Source organism: Rhipicephalus microplus, chromosome 2 (assembly GCF_043290135.1).
Source record: "Rhipicephalus microplus isolate Deutch F79 chromosome 2, USDA_Rmic, whole genome shotgun sequence".
NCBI lineage: Eukaryota > Metazoa > Arthropoda > Arachnida > Ixodida > Ixodidae > Rhipicephalus > Rhipicephalus microplus.
Genome location: NC_134701.1, coordinates 253,073,916 through 253,096,410, shown reverse-complemented (window position 1 = coordinate 253,096,410; position 22,495 = coordinate 253,073,916). Strand labels below are relative to the sequence as shown.

The 22,495-nt window shown below is 43.8% G+C and overlaps 1 protein-coding gene across 1 annotated transcript in view; it reads left to right on the top strand.

Annotated features, from left to right (window-relative positions):
- Positions 1 to 19,312: 19,312 nt before the first annotated feature.
- LOC142794588 (cell adhesion molecule Dscam2-like) overlaps positions 19,313 to 22,495 on the top strand; it is a 108,405-nt gene continuing 105,222 nt past the window's right edge. The window contains exon 1 of the mRNA XM_075885911.1: positions 19,313 to 19,391. Coding sequence (XP_075742026.1) covers positions 19,313 to 19,391 — 79 coding nt within the window. The remainder of the gene's footprint in view (positions 19,392 to 22,495) is intronic.

The following is a 22,495-nucleotide window of genomic DNA, read 5'->3' as shown; positions in this document are numbered from 1 at the left end:
GCCTCGTAAACAGACTGCTAGCATTATGAATTGTGCTGGAAGTACGGGAAGAGCCGTGAAAGAACATAAAGCACACGGTATTCATATTTTCAGAGGTTCTCCAGGAGCCCCCTCAAGCGAGATACGTGTTAATAACGGACGTGACAATAACACAATGCGAACGAACGCTTTTCAAAGTGTTAGATACGGTATACTGATGCGATTTGGTGTCGATATGCTACTGCCAGCGATCGAGTTGCGCTTCCGCTGCCATAGATGGCACGACACTCGTCACAAATCTTCTCTATAGGTGGCCAAAATGTTTTCGAAACAGCGTTTGTGGCCAGCATGGATTCAAGCGGATTCGGCCGAATTTAATTTACCGCTGACTAAACACGTTGTCCGGCATTAGTCGGAATCACCGGCTCGTGAACACTGACGCTCTCGCCACGATTATCTGTGGCGGTATTGTGAGCCACTCGTTGATCGAGTTTCGTTACCACCTCACTGATCCAATCATTGTCTAATTGTACAGTATTTTACGTTTATCTGCCCACGTGAAACGAGAAAACAGTGAGTGAAATTATTCAAAGTGGACAGTTGGGTCATTTCGGGATTCATGATCGATTCATACTGCGCCGTAGAAAACAAGCGCGATAGTAACGCAAGGACAGGCGCAGGCTATCAACTGAAAGTTTATTCATCCCTTCCCACATTATATATATATATATATATATATATATATATATATATATATATATATATATATATATATATATATATATATATATATATATATATATATATATATATATATGACACAAACAGCGTAGTGAATAAACCATCATTTGATAGTGTGCGTGCGCGCTTGCCCTTTTCTACTTATCGTCCGTGTTTTCTACTGCGTAATATATATCGATGGAAAAAAAATAAGCTGGTTTCGTATGAATGAGCAGTTGCTGTGGCGTCAGTCTGCATCAGTCTCTTGTTGCATTTGATGTCCGAAAGACATCATCATATAGTATGCTATGGCTCAACTAGATGTATATATCTACGTACTTCTATACAGAGGTCTTCTTTTAAAACAAATTATGTCGTAACTCTGCGTACTGGGGCGTCATTCAAAAGTGAAAGTTCGTAACAATGCTGTGTTTGCGGAGAAGTAATATTGATAATAAGTCGGCCCCTCTGTGTAAGAGCCTAAAAAAATTTTGAATTGTTAGTTTAAGCCTTTACATGGCTCCTACATACGGAATCACGTTCTAACAGCCACAGCAAGAAACTGGTTCGATATCAACGTTTCAATCTTTTCTCATATGCACGGGGTCTTATGCATTTCAAAAAGTTTATTGTGCACCCTAAACGATTTGAAGATTACAAGTTTGCAGTGCGAAAATCTATAAGAACGATCCTGCGGGAATTGTATTTCCGTCAAAGCGCTTTCTGTGGCATATCAATTTGTCTCCGCCTTATGGCTATCTTACGCATATAGCGCTATTTACGCATATAGCGCTATTTACGCATATAGCGCTATTCGCGCTATTTACGCATATAGCGCTAATACGCATATAGCGCTATTTCGCGCTATATGGCTATCATAGCGCAAAAATCAGACAGTTCCCGTTCCTTTGAAAAATTACCGACAACCCGAAAGCCACATCCGGCTGTATTTGACTATTCTCACTCAATTATTGATAGTTGAGTGATGAGAAATAGATACAATGAAAGTTCCTGAAATATTCGTCGTGCTGTCAAAGGAGATGACACGCAAATTTACGTGGGGACAGAGATGAGACTCATTGTTATTCACTGTGCAGAAACATAATAATCAAATGAAGAGTGGCAGAGCTTTATTAGCGCTTTGTTTTGTTTTACTTTCCAAGACACAACACACGACTCAAATGTAAATACAGCCTCTTTCCTCGACCGAGGCCATCCGAGCGTGAGAAGAAAGTGCTTGTTCTGTTGCTGATTGCAGCGATAACGATATGGGTCGCAGCGAAGCTGAGATTGCGCTGAACTTTTTTGTTCTCTCGCATTACCCTTTTCTCTCATGAAAGGTTCTCACTTTCCGTAGTAAACATAGCCCAAAATCACACTGCCGCCGAGACAATGAAAGTGCAACAAAACTAAAAAAAAATGCAAATGCGCTTCGCCGCCGCGAATATACGGGCAGGTTGTTTCAATATCCTCCCGAGCGGGTCCGCGAAAAGCGGGAATCACGCCAGCCTTCATTTACGCCGCACCCGCAGACCGCGGCGAGGGCTCCGAACAAAAGGCGCGTCACGCGAACTAGGTCTTCTTGCAAGCACGGGCAATCCGTGCACCCTCCCGCTTTCAACATATGCGAGCGCGAGCAAACAAACACTTCGTTCTCGGTAATACCACGGACCTGAAAAGACAGAATCGCTACAAACAGGCCGGGTGGGAGGGCGTTTGCGAATCACCCATGCGAGATGAGGGTAGAAGAGAGAAAGGAAGGGACTGAGGGAAATCGGGAAAAAAAAACTCACGAGAGTTGAGGGTAGAAGAGAGAAAGAAGGAGAGTGGGGGAAATAGAGAAAAACTGACGAAGATAAAAACAGGAGGAGGCGGGGGTTCTTTCGTGGCACGCGGCATTCAGCCCCTTCTCTGATGATCGGCCGCAGCAGAGGTGTATGTGCGAGGTAGAACTGTGCACGCGTGTATATACACGAATCACACAGTGTAGAGTGTGGAGGATAGGCTGCTTTTGATGCGCTCTCGCGCAAACGAAGCGAGCCCTTCGAAACGACGGTGCTTTCCTTGTGCGACGACGAACTCTGGCACCGTGCTAGGGTGAAATGTAGGGTAGAGTTGACCGCTCCGGAGGTTGGAAAACACCGCCACCACTGAACTACCCTCTGAATAGCCGCGGCGTTACACCAGATCACCTCACACGCCCACCGTTTTTTTTATTTTTTTTTGTTTGTTCGCTTTTTTTTAGGGAATGCTCCTCAGAAATGGCCGCAACGTCATTGCACGCACCGAGACCATTTTAACTCTCGCTGTGATGCTCTCTGTGGCGCCTCTACCATCGGTCCATTCCCGCTTTTCTCATCACACAACTCCCGATGTAGTTGCCATGGCGACGCCCTGACCGGGCAGCGTATATTTCTAACCACAGTTAGCCGCCACCGCACGTGTTGCGCGAAACGTGTCCCCCCGAGATAGACCAGAGCAGCGGCCAGCGCTGCGTTTTTCTTTCTTTCTCTTTATTTCTTTCTATTTTTTCTTCCACCACACAATGCATATCAGTGCGCGGGAAGGTGATCTAGGAAAGACGTAGATATAGACTGGCTAGAGGTAAGTCAAGCTAGGTGCATTATTTAATTATTCGATTGGATGTAATGGTGCATAAACGCAACAGTGTATATGCACATGATGTTTTCCACGAGTGAACGCGGGCACGCGTCCGTTATCCACGAACGCGCTCAGCGAGTGAAATGCAAAAAACGTTGATATGATAAATCCACTCGTTGCAAGCGTTCGCAGGGTACGCTATGCGCACTCCTTCATCATTATGCCACGGGAATTTCATTATGCTGACCGTGTCATTCCACACATCATTTTATATTTTTCTAGTATACTCAACAAGTTAGATGACCAGCGACTGTGAGAGGAGAGTACATTACGCCATCGTCTAGACTCGTCATCACAGAAAAAGGCCGTGCAAGCGCTACTGGGCTTCTTGCGAACTACTGGCTTGTGCGAACGACTCTTAGTGCATTGATTTTGTGTGTGCGTGTCTATCAGTGTTTCTTATTTTTATATATTTTTATCTCTCCCTCTTTCAACCCGCTATTCCCCAACTACAGCGCAGGGTAGCATACCCAATCCCAGCATCTGGTTAACCTCTCTTCCTTCCTTTTTTCTCGTTTCTCTCTCTCTCCCTCTCCACACATAAAAAGTTAACTAGCAGCTTACCGTTGTGAGAAATTGATGGTACATTACTGTCAACCAGGCTGATCGCAGCTATATACCCTTCTGCTTGCCACGCAGTCGGGCTGTTTTCGTTCTTGTTGCCATTAATCGATTCCCGTGTAGTTGCTTGTGTACTAGCACAAAAGCAACCACAGGGCAGAGAGGCAGACAAAAAACACGTACAGACGAGCGGCACGCTAACTTACGAGTAGTACGCTTCTGCAGGCTCAGTTTTGTAGCCCTCTTAGATAAATTCTCAGGAGCTGCTTTATATATCTATTTTTTCAAAGCTTGTCTTGGAGTGATCGATGGCATATGGGAAAACATTAAAAAATGCATTCATTCGTCAACATTAAGTTTTTAGTTTGATACCCCATCTTATTTCTTTCGTAATTATTTTGCCGTAAGTCATAAATGGGAATAAACTGGATGAATGAGATTTTTACCTAGATCATCCTGCAAAAGGTTATGCAGAGAAGAACAAACGCAGTGAAGCTCAAAATTGAAACAATTTAGCCCTGGTCACACTACATCGAATGACCCAGCTGCGGGAAAGATGTATATCAACGTAAACTTCTGGGAAATGCTGACCTGAAAAACATCCTGTAGAAGAAAAAAACGTGGTTACTTTCAATTTCATGGGTACCGAAGCGAAAACATTGCGGTCTGTTCCCGCTGTAACAACGGCTTGACTCTTTTGAGGAGTGTGGTTGTACCTTAGCAGCAATGAGCAACTCGCAAATGGCTCGTGCGTGTTTACATAAAAACTCGTCGCTCGCCATTTATCCGTCACTAATCCGATGTCGCGCTGATAGCGTACAGCCCGTCCGATGGTTGTTGTCGAACGAAAACACGCCTCATAATCAGTTAATCGCTTTATCATTTCAGCTTTAGCCATGGTGATTCACAGCTAAAGCGGACTTTACCCATGAATCGCGATTGCAAAAGTTGACTCTCGTTGTCACGGATTTTGTAGTTTAGAGATATCAAGAATACGTGAGTCGAATGCGGCGTTTCAAGGAAAGGCCTGCTCAAGCAAAGCTGCTCACACGGCTAAACGGTGCAGAATTTGGCAACGTTAGTTCCACGTATAGACATTAAACCTTCTGCTTGAACATTTGAAATAAAAGAAGATATTTTTTTTGCGAAGTAGGCTATGCCTTATGCTCTATACGTTCATAAATTACTGTTAAATGGAATATAAACACTCAACAATTGCACGATTAAATCGAGAACCTGGGGTAGGCCCAAGGCTTTAGTTAGCCACCACGTGTCCTTAACAGCTTGTCTTCGAATAGAACATTTTCTCATGTTGTTGTTTTGGGAACAAGCCATTTCGGTTGATACTTAGCGGAACAGCCCAGTGCTCTCCCATATATAGTTGAGTGCGAAGTACTCGAAATCGTTAAACAATTTTTTTCTTAACACATGTTGCCGCTGCACGTTATGGGTGGCGCCCACGGGACGGCTGCTTGCTCTCCCATAATGAAGTACAGGGTATTCTAAATCGTTATTACCTTTTTCCAAACGCAAGCGTACAATAAACTTCCCTTTCTCAATCGTAATGTTAATCACGGGACGGTCTTATGCTCTCCCATAGTAGAGTACCTAGTACTTCTAATCATTACCTGCTTTTTTCTAAACGCAGTGTTTATGGACTGTGACAATGTTGAAGTTAGCTAGGCGCTGTTTTACAAGCCTGCCTCATAACTTTCAGGTGGGACGGCATTATGCCCTTCCATAGTAGAGTAGCAAGTAGTCAGAGTCGTTAACTACTTTATAAATTCGAAGCATTTTTAGCAAACTTTGGTGAATTTTGTATCTATCTATCTATCTATCTATCTATCTATCTATCTATCTATCTATCTATCTATCTATCTATCTATCTATCTATCTATCTATCTATCTATCTATCTATCTATCTATCTATCTATCTATCTATCTATCTATCTATCTATCTATCTATCTATCTATCTATCTATCTATCTGTCTGTCTGTCTGTCTGTCTGTCTGTCTGTCTGTCTGTCTGTCTGTCTGTCTGTCTGTCTGTCTGTCTGTCTGTCTGTCTGTCTGTCTGTCTGTCTGTCTGTCTGTCTGTCTGTCTATCTATCTATCTATCTATCTATCTATCTATCTATCTATCTATCTATCTATCTATCTATCTATCTATCTATCTATCTATCTATCTATCTATCTATCTATCTATCTATCTATCTATCTATCTATCTATCTATCTATCTATCTATCTATCTATCTATCTATCTATCTATCTATCTATCTATCTATCTATCTATCTATCTAGCCACCTGCGACATTTAGCTTTCCTGGCCGTTTCAATAATGGTATCGATACCAAACTTGGTATGGCATAACATGACTGTATGAAGAACGTATTTGACAGGTAATAACATAAATATCATGATATCTATGTCATGAATATTATAATTTACATTTCAGGGTACTGCAGCTGTTGCGGTGGTTTCGTTCACATGGCATGTTGCAAAACTGCTAAGGTAGGACATGATTGCATTGGAAACACGAGCGACAGACCCTAACATGAAAATCATGACATGCGTGTCATTTAACATGACTACATGCCACGCTCATGATGCACTCGCGGCCGTTTAGCTAGCGTCACATATACCAAATTTGGTGTTACGGTACGAGAACGGATCACGAAGGTATACGACTGGTTCAAACATGATAATCATGAAATGCGTGTCATGTGAGAACATGACTACATGCCACAGTCAAGCGCCAATACATTTCGACGTGACGCGGTGTGCGTGCTCGCCAGCGTTCACTTGATCGCGTCACGCCGGCGTTGCGACGCCAGGCGCCGGTCCTGCCAGATACTCGCAGGCGCACGCCGCGCTGCGTAGCTTCAAGCATGCGCGTTTAAGCGCGTCCAGCGTCCCTCCTTCACGAATAGAGAGAGAAGCAGTGTTGCCTGAGTAACGCATTGGCGCAAAATGCGGCATGTCACATTTCGCGCCGTTTCCCGTCGGGCCGCGCTGACAGACGCTGGTCGGGCCGTTTGCGCCTGGCGTCAGACTATAGAATGCTCACCTTTTCCTAACGTAGCGTCGCTGTTCTCAGCGTGCGCGCGCGTCAACGCTACATTGGAGCACGTTAAGCTCTTCATGATGCGCTCGCGGCCGTTTTGCAAGCTACACATGCACCAAACTTGGTACAACACGATGTGAACGGACGACATAGAAAAATGACACATCGAAACATGATAATCACGACATGCCTGTTATGAAAGAACATGACAACATACCACGCTCATAGCTTGCTCGCGGCCATTTCGCTAGCTCCAGATTTACTAAACTTGGTATAACGTGACGTGAATAGATGAATAGATGACGAAGGTAAACGACACATCCAAACGACACATCATGACACGTAAGTCATGTACGGCATCATTTACCTCCGCCTCGTAACATTGTGCTGATTTTAATGTGACACATCAACCTTCCTCATTCGTGCTTCGTATATCATCGATTATACTGTACGTGGGATCTACCATTTTTTTTTCTAAACAGGGCTCAGTCATAAGATATATACACTGCATTCACTTGTTTTCGGTGTTTCGTTTGTGTATGTACGAGTTACGTGTACACTAAAACTTCCCTTTTTATTCAACGCACAGCTTAACAGCGTAAAGTGTGAAAGTTAAGAATCAACTTGTCAAACGTAGTTCACGTGTTAATGTATCCTACCAGTGTCTTGAGAAAGAAAGAGAGAAAGAAGGGTGCTCATGAATGCAGCGGGGTAAATCAGATTCTATCGAATTTGTTAGAGCGTCCAGGTGAATGAGATAAGCAAATGCTGTGCAGCATATACCATTTCAAATGAATCGAGGTCAGTTACCTCTGCTCCGTTTCGCTTTAAAACGCCCGAGCTATCAAAGACATTTTTTCGCTGATTCAGGTTCCGGACAAAAGCTTAAAGACGCAAGAAGTAATTGTTCTTGCGTCTTACGATGACATTGCATATCTGGTATGACGTCGCTACACGACTTGCACGTTGCCGTTGTAGGAGAATCTAAGGTCGACAGAGTATGATTTTCTGCGAAGTGGCATCTCCATCGAAGTATCGGATGCTGCAGTACGCGAAAACGCGGTCATCGTCAGCGTGAATCACTTAGCGCGGGAGCGAAATGGCGATTTATGGCGACAACGGTGGGAGGATCGCCTATATAAACGTCGCGCAGACAAACGACTACCAGCGCTACGCACAATGTCGTGTGGCTACAACGTCTTCGCGATGATCGTGCATCAATCACAATTTTCCAGCCCAGCCTGTAGCTCCTTTCTGAAAGTGCTTTGACAGGGCAAAATGGCGTTCCAAGCCTCATGCTAAGCCTCGCCTTAAGCCTCATATTAAGACTCGTTCCAAGCTTCCTCTTCCCGTTTTCCTCGAGTGTCATCAAATAACACAAAACGCGTGTCACCTGTTTGACATAGCAATTACATGGAGCTCTATAGCTTGTTGATTGCACTAAAGCCCGGCCCCGGCTACTTGTCATTGCTGTGACCACATTTACTCCTCATTTTCACGAATGAACACATACGAATAATGGTAGCATGAAAGATAATATAGCAAAAGAGAATTACAAGCAGGGAAAGCGCTGGTCATGAACACATACGAATAATGGTAGCATGAAAGATAATATAGCAACAGAGAGTTACAAGCAGGGAGAGCGCTTGTCATGTATGTATACGTATTTTATGCTGCCGTTACGTTTGACCGTTGGAATGACCAGCTACTCTATATTTCTTGGCTAACAGCTATCTTCAATTTGGCTCGCTTCATTTAACTCTGAGTAGCATAAGCAGCATAGTTGAGTTCTGCCTCAATCTGGAACATGTTACTTTAGCCGAAGGATGTTCTCTATATAGATTATATTCCGACACACTTTAGCCGAGTTTTCAAAAACAATGTGTAGATTATAGGACCCTAATTGTATGTTTTCTTAAGGAAACTCACCATGAAACTGCAATGAGGCTGCTGAACGCGGAAGTCTTCAGCAGTGTTTATTTACGTAAAGTTTGCTTACCTTACGCAAATATCAGATTGTACAATGGATACGGAGCCGTATTGAGAATTCCGCAGAAGGCAATACAAGATCAGAATTTCTGTCTTCGATTTTTTCGAGTGAATGGCTTAATCCACATATGTGCCCTTTCCTTATTCATATATACCACGATGTGCAGACCTCTACGAAGAACTGCATAATCTCATAAGCCCACTGATTATAAGGGATTATTTGACGAGGTATGCGGTTATTCTCTAATATGGTTTGAGAACAAAGCTTACTTATCACTCGAAAGCGAGTTCATATAACTAGAATTTATCTTCTTTTATTGTTCTGAAGATATTTAGTTCATTTGAACGTACTTCCATGCTTGTTAGTGTTAAATTTCACAAAAAAGTTGTTTACTTTCAGCGTTCACAATGCCTTGAGGAACGTCCTATTCAACTGTACTTCGCTCTGTACCAAATACGCAGTATTAATGTGTTTTTTATCAGTCTTATTTTAACATAATGTAGAATTGCAATAATTGTTGGAATCTAACTTCCCGGAACCACAAAATATTAATGATGGACGTAAGCGTAAACAATTTTATATCTAAGTGAATGCGGCACACCCTACTTTTGACCTATAAACACCAAGTTAAACTGAGATTGAAGACAGTGTGGCTGCACCACACTGCAAGTGAAGTTTCACAAACCTATTTAATTATTTACATCACACCATGCTGCTACATATACATTTTTTCTGAACATTTGTTTGTTTTACCAATAAATTTCTTGTTTCTTAACAGTATACTTTCGTATTCACATATGCCTTTCTTTTTCGTCGGCAATACGTATTATTTTCTTTGAATTACTTGGTGTTACAAAATAAACAATTTCGTGTCAATAATGGAGTGAACTAGTGATTTGTTTCCTGGTAAATACGACGAGTTTGATTAAAATTTGAAGTTCGCAGTTATCTGATAAACGAATCTTTGTCTTCTGAGTAACTTGAAGAATTCAAATTAAAGTTCAGAACACTGAAGTTTTCTATTAAAAATGGCTAGTTAGCTCAAGAAAGCTCTCGTGCGAGTTCATTAAAATCAAGTAATATTGAAGTAGTTGAGCAGGCGTCGGCTTAATTACGTTCACTCAACTCAGGGAATGCAAAGAAATGTTTCCCACCAGAAATCTGAAATGTGCAACAAGCTTTGCTTTTGAAACACGTGGCAGGAAGTGTGGTTCTTAATACAAAAGAAAATAGGGAAAGGAAGAGATGGAGCGAGGAGGCTTCGTTTAAACACCCAAACGGGAACCCGAGTATGCACCTTCATTTTTTCATTTTAAACCAGAGCGAACTGTTTTACTCGGAGCACACGTTCGCAGAAAACCAAGGAATAAGCTACTGCAGTGTCTGACGCCACTGACGTTATTATACCAGCGTTGGACTGCCGAGGTTTGCCGACGTACGAGTTGCGAACGGATGTACCCAGCTCATCCCTATGGAATTTCACGCGTCGATGCTCAAACGACGTATCCATTATTAACACCAACATGTAAAACCGAACATGGCTTACGCATGCTTCAGGGGAACTCCACTTCACTACAAGGATTAAAAGCTTTCTGTTATAGATTTCTAGGTTGTGTTCTAGAAATCTAGACCATGAATAGAGTTCTAGGTTGTACCCAAACTTGTTTCCGTTCGCGTTGTACCAGGCACCGTAGCCGTGAACATCAGAGTCAGAACAAGTACTACCCATTGGGAACTCTGGCACTAGTATATGGAAAATGCAACGCATGGTGTTTCATCAAGCATGAGAATTAGGGGTAGTACACAACTTTGTTTAAGCTTAGTTCATTCGGTTTTGTTTGACTCCACGTGGCGTGGAGTCGCTCTGACAACAGATGAATGTAAGCAAATGTTCAGCAGTTCCACTTCAGCACATTAACCTTTCAGGCTCGCAAATTCGAATCCGCTCTCGAAACTCCAAACACCAGTTATATTTTTTTCTAAAGAAACATCAAAACACAACGATAAACAAAGCCACTGCTGCGTTCGAAGGCACAACCACGAATATTAGGAAAATCCGTTTACTACCAATCATTCTCATGGTGGCTAAGAAACCACAGCACCAGAGTTCTTTCAAGTAAATACAATAGAGAGCTCTATAGTGGTGTCATCTGGCGATGCTGAGATGAACTAGGTAAGTACAGAATTGAAACTGCGGAAACCTTGTACATTCGTTTTCTCCACTGGTCTAAACTATCGGCAGTGACCCAATACTAACAATTTGCCTTTGTAAGAATGTCTTCCTCGAGGACCCTAGGTGGAAATAAGCAAATGTGTCTTTAATAGTGGCTGCACCAAGCGTCACAAGATGTTGTCGTCGTCGTCCGATAACCCTGTATTCATTAAACCCCTTTGCACGTACCAGAATATCGGACAAGCTGAAATCCTCTAATCTTTCGCGTGTTCGAGCATCCTATACACGGTGTGAAACTAGAATCGATAATTGATCCTTCGCCGTAATTAGGCAGCACATCTTCGTCGAGCCTCTGCTTCCATAATAAGAACTCCAACAGCAGAAGTACGAAGCCGGAAAGAATTGAGGTCAGTTGCTCTCAGCGGGAACCATTAGCGTAGTGCGCAAACTGCTGTGATAGCACGGACACCCGACAGAGTGTTACATAAGGAGTAGCGGTGGATGTAGTACAGAACAACAAAGCAAGCCAAAGCCAGCAGAAGCCGACAAACGGGATTCCTATAAAGGCGGCCGTCACCACACCACTCTTAATCACCACCTATATAGTTCGCTGGCTGAAGGAGTCCACAGTACACAAAAAAGAAAGAAAGGCAAAAGCCTAAAAAAAAAACAATGACGCAAGGTGACGCAGTGTTGATGACCACGCTAGTCGGCTCCCGAGTCAACCACTCTGGCCATTAAGTCGCCGCAGCTGGTCCCGCCCGATGGTGCGCTCGAAGCTGACCGTGCGAGATTTATACACACTTGATTACACGATGCCTACACCGACACTACAGCCCGCCTCACTCTCCCCGGCCGTCCACATGGCGGCAATTATTACGAGCCACGGCACGAGAGGCGCAGTGGTCAACAACATCTGGCACGATATCCACTTTTGTCATTAGGGTTCTTTAGCTGAGCGTTCCTATACCACACCGTCTCCTTACAAGTTGCACTGTCGCACTCGTACATTCCGCGGTAAGGAGCGTAGTTGTAACGTTTTACTCACCAATTTGCTTTCCCTGTGCTCGCGCTCCGACGAAAGAGAGAACTACGAGAGGCAGACTACACGGTTAGTCAGGGTACAAGACTGGTGAAGCTAGATGTATTAGAATACTCCGATTTGCTCAAGAAAGAAATCTTAACCGGCACATAGTACACTTGGTCATCCTACAGAACACGTCTAACAGCTAGGGAGCAGCCGGCAACTAATTCTTGCAACAGTTTCTCCTCATATCACACCAATCAAAACGCGAAAGTTGAGAGGGGGAGGGAGAAAGCAAGATAAGCATATAAGTAAAGCTTAATGAGCCAATACATCCACCCGGTCCTTGACTGATGTGAGCGTTACCGAATTCCCCATTATTTGTACACACATTATTCACATTATTTCACAGTTATAACCTCGAGGTCGCTGCAAATGTGTCCATGATTTGGCCGTCTCTCCTAAGGGGTATTACATAGCGATGAACGAGTTCTGAAATCTCGCAGACGTGTGTGCTACATGCAGTATAATTTTATTATGAGACACGAACAGTTATAATGAATTACTACGGAATGATTTTGACCATCTGTTTTTTTAAACATCATCGTTCTTTCCCCTTACTGTAACCGAAGAAGCATTGCCACCTCGGCGACAATCAAATCTACGAGCTCCAGCGAAACAGCGGCAGCTCGTAGATTCAATGTGATTACGCGAAGAGACAGGTGAAATACTGTGTTAACCACTACTGCGTATACAGACACTTTTCTCAAATGGATTCAGAAATTACAACTGACGCAAATCATTCTTGCGACGTAAGGTGCCAACGTCACAATTGTTTGCTCAAACACCAAAAAAGAGGTATATTCTGTATTGATGGATAGAATTGCGTCTTATCCGTCAATAGTTAGAAAAGTTATAATGTTGCGCTGCTTTGCGGGAGCTCGTATATAGATTCGATCCTCACTGAGGTGGCAATGCTTTCCTGGTTATAATATGAAGAACAATAATGTTTAGAAAATAGATGGTCAAAATCACTCCGTAGTATTCTATTATAACTGTTCGTGTCTCATATTAAAATCATACACACGTCTGCGATATTTCACAACTCGTTAATTGCTATGTAATACCCCTTCAGAAAGACTGGCGAATCAAGGACTCATTTGCAGTGACCTCGAAGTTATATCTATAAAATAATTTTAAGCGGAACCAAACATACCTGACCACAGCAGTATCACTGCATGCGACAAAGTAGAAGACACGTCGTAACGAGCGTTGTCTATGCCAGTCACAGCAACCAGAAGTTCGAGGCAGTGATTGAATGTTGTAGCAGTTCCGAAACCGATCGATCAAGTACGCTGTCACTGCATGAAATGCTCACAACAGCACGGGAATTACGACTTGGTTTTAACGTTCCTCGGAAGGTCATTCATCATTAAGTTTCGTTTTTATTTAGGCGGCATCTTGCGAACTTTTCCTCGAGCTATTCATAGTTTTCTTGATTTTTTGTAATCTCCCACTTTTGCTCTTGATGGCAAATGACATACAGTAATTAAAAAAAAACATTTTGTGAGCAGTGTAGACAGAGAAGTTCTTCATCTAACAAAACTTTTTTTGGCTCGGCACACAAACATTTGTTTAGCAATGTGCCTCTCAGGACATGCGAGAACAAGTTAATGGCGATAGGTCACTTATTCGCTCTCGTAGTACAATTCCTACTTACTTTGCTTGAGTGACGTGTCGACTGTCCAGCTATGCGATGTAATCATTTTTCCACGCGTTCTTAAAAATGCAAACTTGTCTTTTCAATCTAAATCGTTAGAGTTCAGGTAACACTATTCAGCGTAAAGAGAAAGTATGACGTGTTATGATTTTGAACTTACTTCATAATACAGGATGTCCCACATAACTTGAGCCAAGAATTTCAAAAGGAAAGACACTTCAGTGGCGAGTTGAACCAAACGCGTACTACTCACACTAGCCTGCAGATACTCAGACTATTTTTTATTTCTCCCCATACGAAATGAATAATGATTCTTAATTACCTTTTTCTTAATTCTGGGCTGCAAATCCCAAATATCAACACTGAGATGTAGACCGATTTCAAAAACCAATGACTTAATTGATTCCTGCGCGATACGTCTAGCGCTGTTATTTTTTCAGCGTTGTGAAGAAAGCCTATAGCAGCACTATAGCAGTGCGCTCGCGGTCCGTCACCCGTGCCTTCTTTTCACGAATTCGCGGGCTTTCTTTAGAACGTGGAAAAAATAACAGCGTGAAAGGTATCGTACAGGAAACAATTTGGTCAGTGGTTTCTGAAAGTGCTCTACATCTCGATGTTCATAATATGGGTTTCCATCCCATAAATAAAAAATAGGTAATTAGTAACTATTAATCAATTAGTATGGGGAGAAACAAAAATTAGCCTGAGTACCTACAGGCTAGTGCAAGTAATATGTTGGTTCAATTCGCCCCTTAAGTGCCTTTCCCTTTCAAATTCTTGGCTCAAGTTAGGTGCCACACTCCGTATATTTGTTCCTTTGTGTTCGCCTGACTGTAAGGTCGGGAATGTGAAAGAAAAAAATGTGAACTGATGAAGCCATTTTGATTTCAAATGGACTATTCACGAAATACTTTTTTGGCTTCAAAGTCGTGAATGTGGAAACAGAAGAGAGAACTGATGAAACAAGTTTTATTTAAAATAGGTAATTCACGAAATCCTTTTTCCGACCCTTTTCCTTACTCGCGTACAGGGTAGCAAACCAGTTCTTCCAGGTTAACCTCCCTGTCATTCCCTTTTATTTACACTCTTTTATGAATTGAGACAAACACGAAAGTCTTAGGTAGCGAGTTTGGTGACATGTACACATTTCAAATTAAAAGTGTGAAACGATGATTACTATCATCACTTGCAGGTAATGTTTCGTTTATTAATCTATGGACATCTTGAATAATAATAATAATAATAATAATAATAATAATAATAATAATAATAATAATAATAATAATAATAATAATAATAATAATAATAATAATAATAATAATAATAATAATAATAATAATAATAACATGTAGGGTTTTACGCACCGAAACCAACACATAATTATGAAAGTCGCCACGGTAGTGGGCTCCGAAAATTTTCACCGTGTGGTGTTCTGTAACGTGGACTCACATAGCACAGAACATGAGCCTCTAGCGTTTCACTTCCATCGTAATGCGACCGCTTTGGCCGGTATCGAACCTGCGACCTTCGGTACAGCAGCCGAGCGCCCTAGCCACTGATTCACCGAGGCGGACGATATGCACGCGGACAGCTTTCAAGAATGGCGATCCAATCAGAGAACTCGTTTGTACCAATGCAGCTCAGTGAACTTCTCCATTGTGAATCATTTGCAAGAAAGAAACTTATGCGTGAATAAATATTCACTATTTTATTGAATGAAGAAGTGTGCCCGTATACCACTTGACATCGATTTGGTACACGGAAAAAATTATGTCAAATTCGATGTCAAGCCCGAAGTGGGCAACATGCCGGCGACGCTCGATGACTCAGAAGCGAGGAGGCAGAGTAAAGAATGGCCGGATAAGCTCTGAAACGTGGCCTTCGAAACGAACGTTGAAATGCGTCGATGCGCGGCTGTGGGACCTGGTACGCCTAGCGCGGGACCGTTGCGAAAGCAAGTGAACCGTAAATAAGTGAAAATGGTATACACCGTGACACGCGTAGCGCGATTTTGAATCGATTCGGCAGCGCTGTGTAATGGGGTCGATTAGCCGATCAATTCCGGAAGAATAAAGTGCTGGGAAGGGGGGGCACGCGGGGACTGTTCTTGGTTGCGGGAAAAAAGCCGGCCGGAAGTGCTTGGTAAGGAGTTAGGAAGCGATGTTCTTCGACGACGAGATTGCGGTGCCTGTTTCCTACCCTGGCCGTTCACGATAAGAACTCCGCGAGAGGAAACTGCGTCATTGATCCCGATCGCCAGCGAGGGCAGCTCAGTTTCTGTCCACGGCGTCCAGCCTCTTCGTAGCGTTTTTTTTCTCTAGATTATTGCGCTGTCCGAACATACTGACCACGCCGAAAACAAGGTTGAAATGACCGTTGACTGATCACCGTTGCTTAAAGTAGCAACCTGTTTTAGACATGTAGCTGAACGATAAGTGGGCGCTGCCGTTTTAAACGACGCTTGTGCGGTTCATGGTAAGTCCCTAAAGGAGCCCATGAAAAAAAGGTGATTGTTAAAAAAAATGGCAGCCTATTCACGGGGTGAATGATGGAGAGTGGGGCGAAGCATCCGTCCCTCCATTCGCTCTTGCTTCCGTCCGTCCAGGCGTCCGTCTGTGCGTTCGTCCATGCATCCGCCCCTGCGTCCGTACATGCGTCCATTCATGCGTGCAGCCATCTATGCGTCCGTCCATGCATCTGTCTGTGTGTCCGTTCGTCCATCTATTCAACACTCCAAGTACTACCACCTCGCATCTTTTCATCCTATATGCGTCCGTCTGTGTGACCGTACGTGCGTCCATCCACCTGTCCGTGCGTGCGTCTGTTCATGCGTCCGCACGTCCATCCGTGCGTCCGTACATGCGTCCATTCATCCGTGCAGCCATCCATGCGTCCGTCCATGCATCTGTCTGTGTGTCCGTTCGTCCATCTATTCAACACTCCAAGTACCACCACCTCGCATCTTTTCATCATATATGCGTCCGTCTGTGTGACCGTACGTCCATGCATCCACCCCTGCGTCCGTACATGCGTCCATTCATCCGTGCAGCCATCCATGCGTCCGTCCATGCATCTGTCTGGTGTCCGTTCGTCAATCTATTCAACACTCCAAGTACTACCACCTCGCATCTTTTCATCATATATGCGTCCGTCTGTGTGACCGTACGTGCGTCCATCCACCTGTCCGTGCATGCGTCTGTTCATGCGTCCGCACGTCCATCCGTGCGTCCGTCCCTGCGTTCGTCGATGCATCCGCCCCTGCGTCCGTACATGCGTCCATTCATTCATGCAGCCATCCATGCATCCGTCCATGCATCTGTCTGTGTGTCCGTTCGTCCATCTATTCAACACTCCAAGTACCACCACGTCGCATCTTTTCATCATATATTCCCCATATAGAAGCACCACCATCCAGCGGACATTCCAAGGACTAAACGAGAGGTAGCACACGCAGACTTTCTTAGGGCTTGCCCTTCGCGTCTACTTCCCACCTTTAACCACCTCGAGTCCATGATATATACTAGTTCACTGTGTTCATGGCGCTGTGGCTCAACGCTCGCTAAACTTTCCTAAAACCAAGGAGGTTACGCCCAGCGAGTATAACGTAGCAACCCTTTCTTGTCAGATACTGCTCCATGTACATGCCAATGGCTGCTAATGGGAAATGAGAGACAGGATAATTCGGCTTTTAGTAAACGCGATCGTTGCGAATTTTTTATTGTCCAACAACGCGCACGCGAAATCTCCCACGGGCACCACCTTGCAGGTCAAAACGTAAGACTGGTTACACACTACGACTATGACTACGACTACTACGAGGGACGAATGGGTGCCGCTTTAAGGAGCTTCGCTCCTAAAACCTGTTTTGCCTGGCACGCTGTTTTACATGTATACAATGCAAAATGAATTGCTATGTAGAGTAAGACAAATGCATAGCATGCACTAAACACCTTACCCCACACAAAAAATTAAGTATTTTTTAAGACCAGCAGGTTAAAGTTCAAGGAGTTGTTCTCGTGCTTCCCGAAGCTTTGGCTACTTCTTTCTTCTCCAGCTCATGTCAGATAAATAACGTAACACCCTTAAATCCACACGGTGAACTGAAAGTACGCTTTCATTCCAATAAGTGCGTGGCGCAGCTGAAGTGCGCACGTTGAATAGAAATGAGGAGAAGGCATGCGCGACTGCAAAGCATTGGGACATTTAAAAGATCTCACTTGAAAGCAGCGGTGCCGGAATAGGAAAAAAAAAACACCATGGTGGAGTATCGGTGGCTCTAGAAGTGTGAAAATAACTCCAGTCAGACCTTCAACATAAATAACGTTTTATGCAACATTCCAAACTTCCACGCCGAATTTCAACAGTGCTTCTTCGTGCAAAAGCGAATCGATGGTATTGAGGCAGACTAATGACTCGAAAGGCAGTTGAACGCGCTTAAAAGCGAAACTTTTCGTGGAGGTGATAAAATTCGTTCACGTCCGATTAGAAAAACACGATTATAATACACAAAGGCCGCTTTTCTAAGGCCTTACGTAAGTTGTTACGACCAAAGTAAAGTTCCATCCCAGAATACCCACAAACCCACTTTTGACGCTCCGCTCTCAGAGGAAGAAATGTCAGCCTCGAGCTCAGGAAAGCAGCCCGCTACTCAGACTTCGGGGGCGCGCGTGGAATACGGCGTACGTGCAAATCACCTCGCCCCCATAAAACCAGTAATGCCGAATAAACCTCGGTCTGGACTGTGAACCGGAGAAGCGGGGTTTATGGCTCGCCGACCCGAGGTGAGGAGGGCAGACAGCTCGCAAAACCACCAAACGCGAGAGAGACTGAAGGGGCTCTCGCTCCTAGGCAGAGGGAAAGAAGTGAAATCGGACCCAGAAGAAGGCCGGCATGTAAGCTCACCCCCGTGGCACAGAGAATAACCGGAACGAGACGTTGAAGAAGACACGTGACCTGAACGGCCCTGCAACTTGAAATAAAAGAAGTGGTGAAGCAAAAACAAACACGATAGGAGAAGGAAGCACACGAACGAAGCAGGGGGGGGGGGGTGGGGAGCCAAGCCACATAACAGGTAGTGTTTTCTGCGGATGAGAGAAGCGAGAAACCACTACTCCGTATGAAAGACGCGGAGGGAAAAAAGCGACGATGGGAGTGGTAATTGCGAGACGCCACGCCGGTTTGCACCGGTGTTCGGAGCCGCGCCGGGCTGACCCGATCCGGCCGAGTGGAGAATCTCGCGAGCAATGAAGCGAGCGCTAAAGGAAGGGGGCTATATCCTCCCTAATCCGCGAAACTTGGTCGCTTCTGGAAAGGAAGGGCGCGTAAGGAAGAGAAAGGTGGGAGACAACCCGTGCAGAGGGAGATCAACGGGAGAAGAGAGGGCAAGAAAAAAAGGGAGAGAGAAGACGGAGGAGTTGGGATGGGCACGGCTCGTGGCACGTGGTCCTACCCGGTGGATATCCAGAGGCAGGCCGCGTTCAAGCGTGAAAGGAGTGCCGGTACGTGCTTACGGTGCAACGGTGCCACCACCGGTTCTTTGCCGAAGCATTGCGGGTGCGGGTGAATGAATTCGCATCCTCCTTTTGTCGGATGGCGATTCCCGTCCGAACTGTTCTCATACAAGCTTCGCCACAAAAAGAGTACGAAAGGTATCACGGAGGAACACACTTGCTGTTTATGCCATAGCTGTGCCCGTAATGAATATTGCCAGGCTCTTAACCAAACCATTAGTGGCGATATCATTTAGAATAGCTATAAAACAGTGCGAGTAGGTCAAAGTGAGAGAGGTAAACACACCGCGGATCTGTTTAATAAAGCAAGTGCGTGCTTCAAGCCACCCATTCAAGATATTTTATAGGAGATGACCGGGGCATAATGAATAGCATCGTGCATGACGCGTTTATAGGAATATAATATAAGTAAGAGTTTAATTATTAACAAAGTCTTCTAACTTTGCCGGTATACGTTAATTACATTGATTACGAAGGAGCAAAATAAGCAAGAAGCTTTGTTACAAACGGACCCAGGACTTACCCTCGTATTCACAAACGCTCCTCGACTCGACTTTCACCCTTCACTTGACAGAGTTGAACATTGCGTCGCTGGTAGGCTAAAAATGACGCTGCGCTACTCAAGAATAGCAGAAAATTATCACTGATATGCAGTGACTTGCCCTGGCTAGAGATGGTGCTCCCATCGGCTTTCTCAAATGAAGGTGAAGCGTTGAGTGAAGAGACGTTCTAGATAACGGGGGTTAGTCTCTTCAGAGAAAAGGCGCAAAGTAGTAAGTAGAACGTGCGATCCTCTCGCATTCGTGTCAAAGCCTCTGTGACACCCGAATTGCGCTTAACGAAAGTTAATTAACTCTGACAATATCGTGAATAGAGTGAATTACACAAGCTCGCAAGGACACAGTATCATTGACGAACGCTTTATTGGTATAAAAAAAGACTGCGTTATTTCATAGTACAAAAAATTTCAAAGACGTTGCGAGATTCGTGGCACAAATAATGCGAGGAAGCCACGTAGTGGCAAGTACACACACGCAATTAAGAAGCACTACTCTAAGCGCTAATAAACTACCCGAAATGTGATGATAGGCGAACACATACAACAAAATGTATAGTTACAATGAGCTTCTTAAAGGTTCAGACAAAAACATTTTCAAAAATCATTTTCGTGGTTTATTTATTTGCCCAGCCATTCGTTGTAGCAATTGTATTGCACATAGCTTTGTAATATGCAGTTATACTTTCACTTGTCAGCCATCGCGTTTTCGCCCTAAGCACCTAATGCTCTGATTCCTGCTGTATGATCCACTCAACACTTCTTGTCCTTTCGTACTTACCGAAGTTTGTTATTTTGAATGCATCGCTCACCCCTTCCTAAAGTATAAATTCCAACTGGTGGTGTTTTCTTAAAGACATAAATAAATAATAAATACAGAGACGCTATCATATACCTAGACCCATAAATTTCGTCCGATATTGTTTTATTTAATCATTTCATCTAGGTACAGGCAAACAGCATATCGTGTCTAAGAAAACAAAACTGAAAAAAGACGAGAACAAGAAAAGATAAATTTACTGCAGGAACAAAACAAGAACAGCATAAAGGTTTCATCAAAGCGGCATATATTTATGACAGTGCCTGCGAAAAGGACAGCTCTAAAGAACACCACTCGACTGTTACACTGTCTCCAAGTGCATTTCAAACATTTGGAAGCAATTTCTCGCCGTGCACTCACACGCACAGTTCATCTCTCGCACGAACGTATTTTGTTTTGTTTTTAGTGCTTTTTTTTGCTTGCGTGGCTCTCGTATGATTAGGACGAGGCGAGACCTGTTCTGGGGCTTGGCAGCCACCAGTGGGGCTACGTTGAGACTAAAAAAAACAACACACGCAATGCGCCGGAGCACGGCCACGACAGCTGCTGCCGCAGCTCGGAAAATGGCGAATTCCAATTAGGAATGCGGGCGTGGACTACGCGGCGAGACGCGAAGTACGGCAGCAAAACGACATCTCGGCGAGAAAGCAAAAAAAAAAAAAATGCACGACGTCTTCCCGGCTGTCACAACGTCCTGGAAAAATAATGCCATCTCGCAGCCACTATTTTTCTCGTTGTGTTCACGGTGGGTGCTGCGTACATAACCGCTTCTTGTTTTACGCAGCATTATTGAAGCGTCACTCTAAAGCGTTCCGCTTAAGAGTCACTTCGCCGTGTTTTGCGTAACGCAGACCATGTAAAGTTCCTTTAAGTAACATGTGGCACAGGATGTGTAACGGCATAAAAAAGGCTCTTTAGTTGTGCTGTCAGCAAGAACTAGCCGTGTGCGGTCACTGTTCTTTTTTTTTTGCACAAAAATGCGGGAACGTTTCAGTGTATAGATATTTTCTTCACTGATAAGTTTATTATCTCCTGGTAAGTAACAATTACGGATAAACTAATAGCTGTAGAGTATAACAAAACAGAAAGAGAGAGAGAGAGATCTAGAATGTGTTTTGTTTTCTTACGAGCCAATCCAAATCAAATCAGTGTATATCGGTTGCTACGCTTGTATAAGGACGCCGGTACTTTAGGCTGCGAAAAACTACTAACTTTAACATACATTCGACAGGGGTAAATGTTTGCACAAAATAATGAGTTATCCTGTAATATATATGACCTTTCATCTTATTGTCATGCCCCATATTGTTTCATTTGTTCCACCTACTGCACCGAATATCAAACCAGACGATACCAGTTGAGGTCAACCTTTTATTCTTTCGTCTAATAAGTCTCCCTCTCTGTCTCACTTTGCTGTATGCTGCTGAACCTAATGCTACCTTTACAACTACTGAACTGGTCGTCAAATGAAAAAAAGATCTAGCAAATGCGGGCTGTTTTGCATTCACATTGATACTTTCACGGACTACAGATGTAACCAATATGTAAATATGAATCACGGTGCGGAGAAAGTGGCAAAAAAAGTCGGTGAAAAGAAGAACGAAAGGTTATGTAATGCGTGTTTGTTCGACACGAGACACTGTCACGAAATGCGAGGTTTTTGAAGAAAGCGACCACCCAATATATTCAATACAGACTTAGGAGGAAGAATATCTA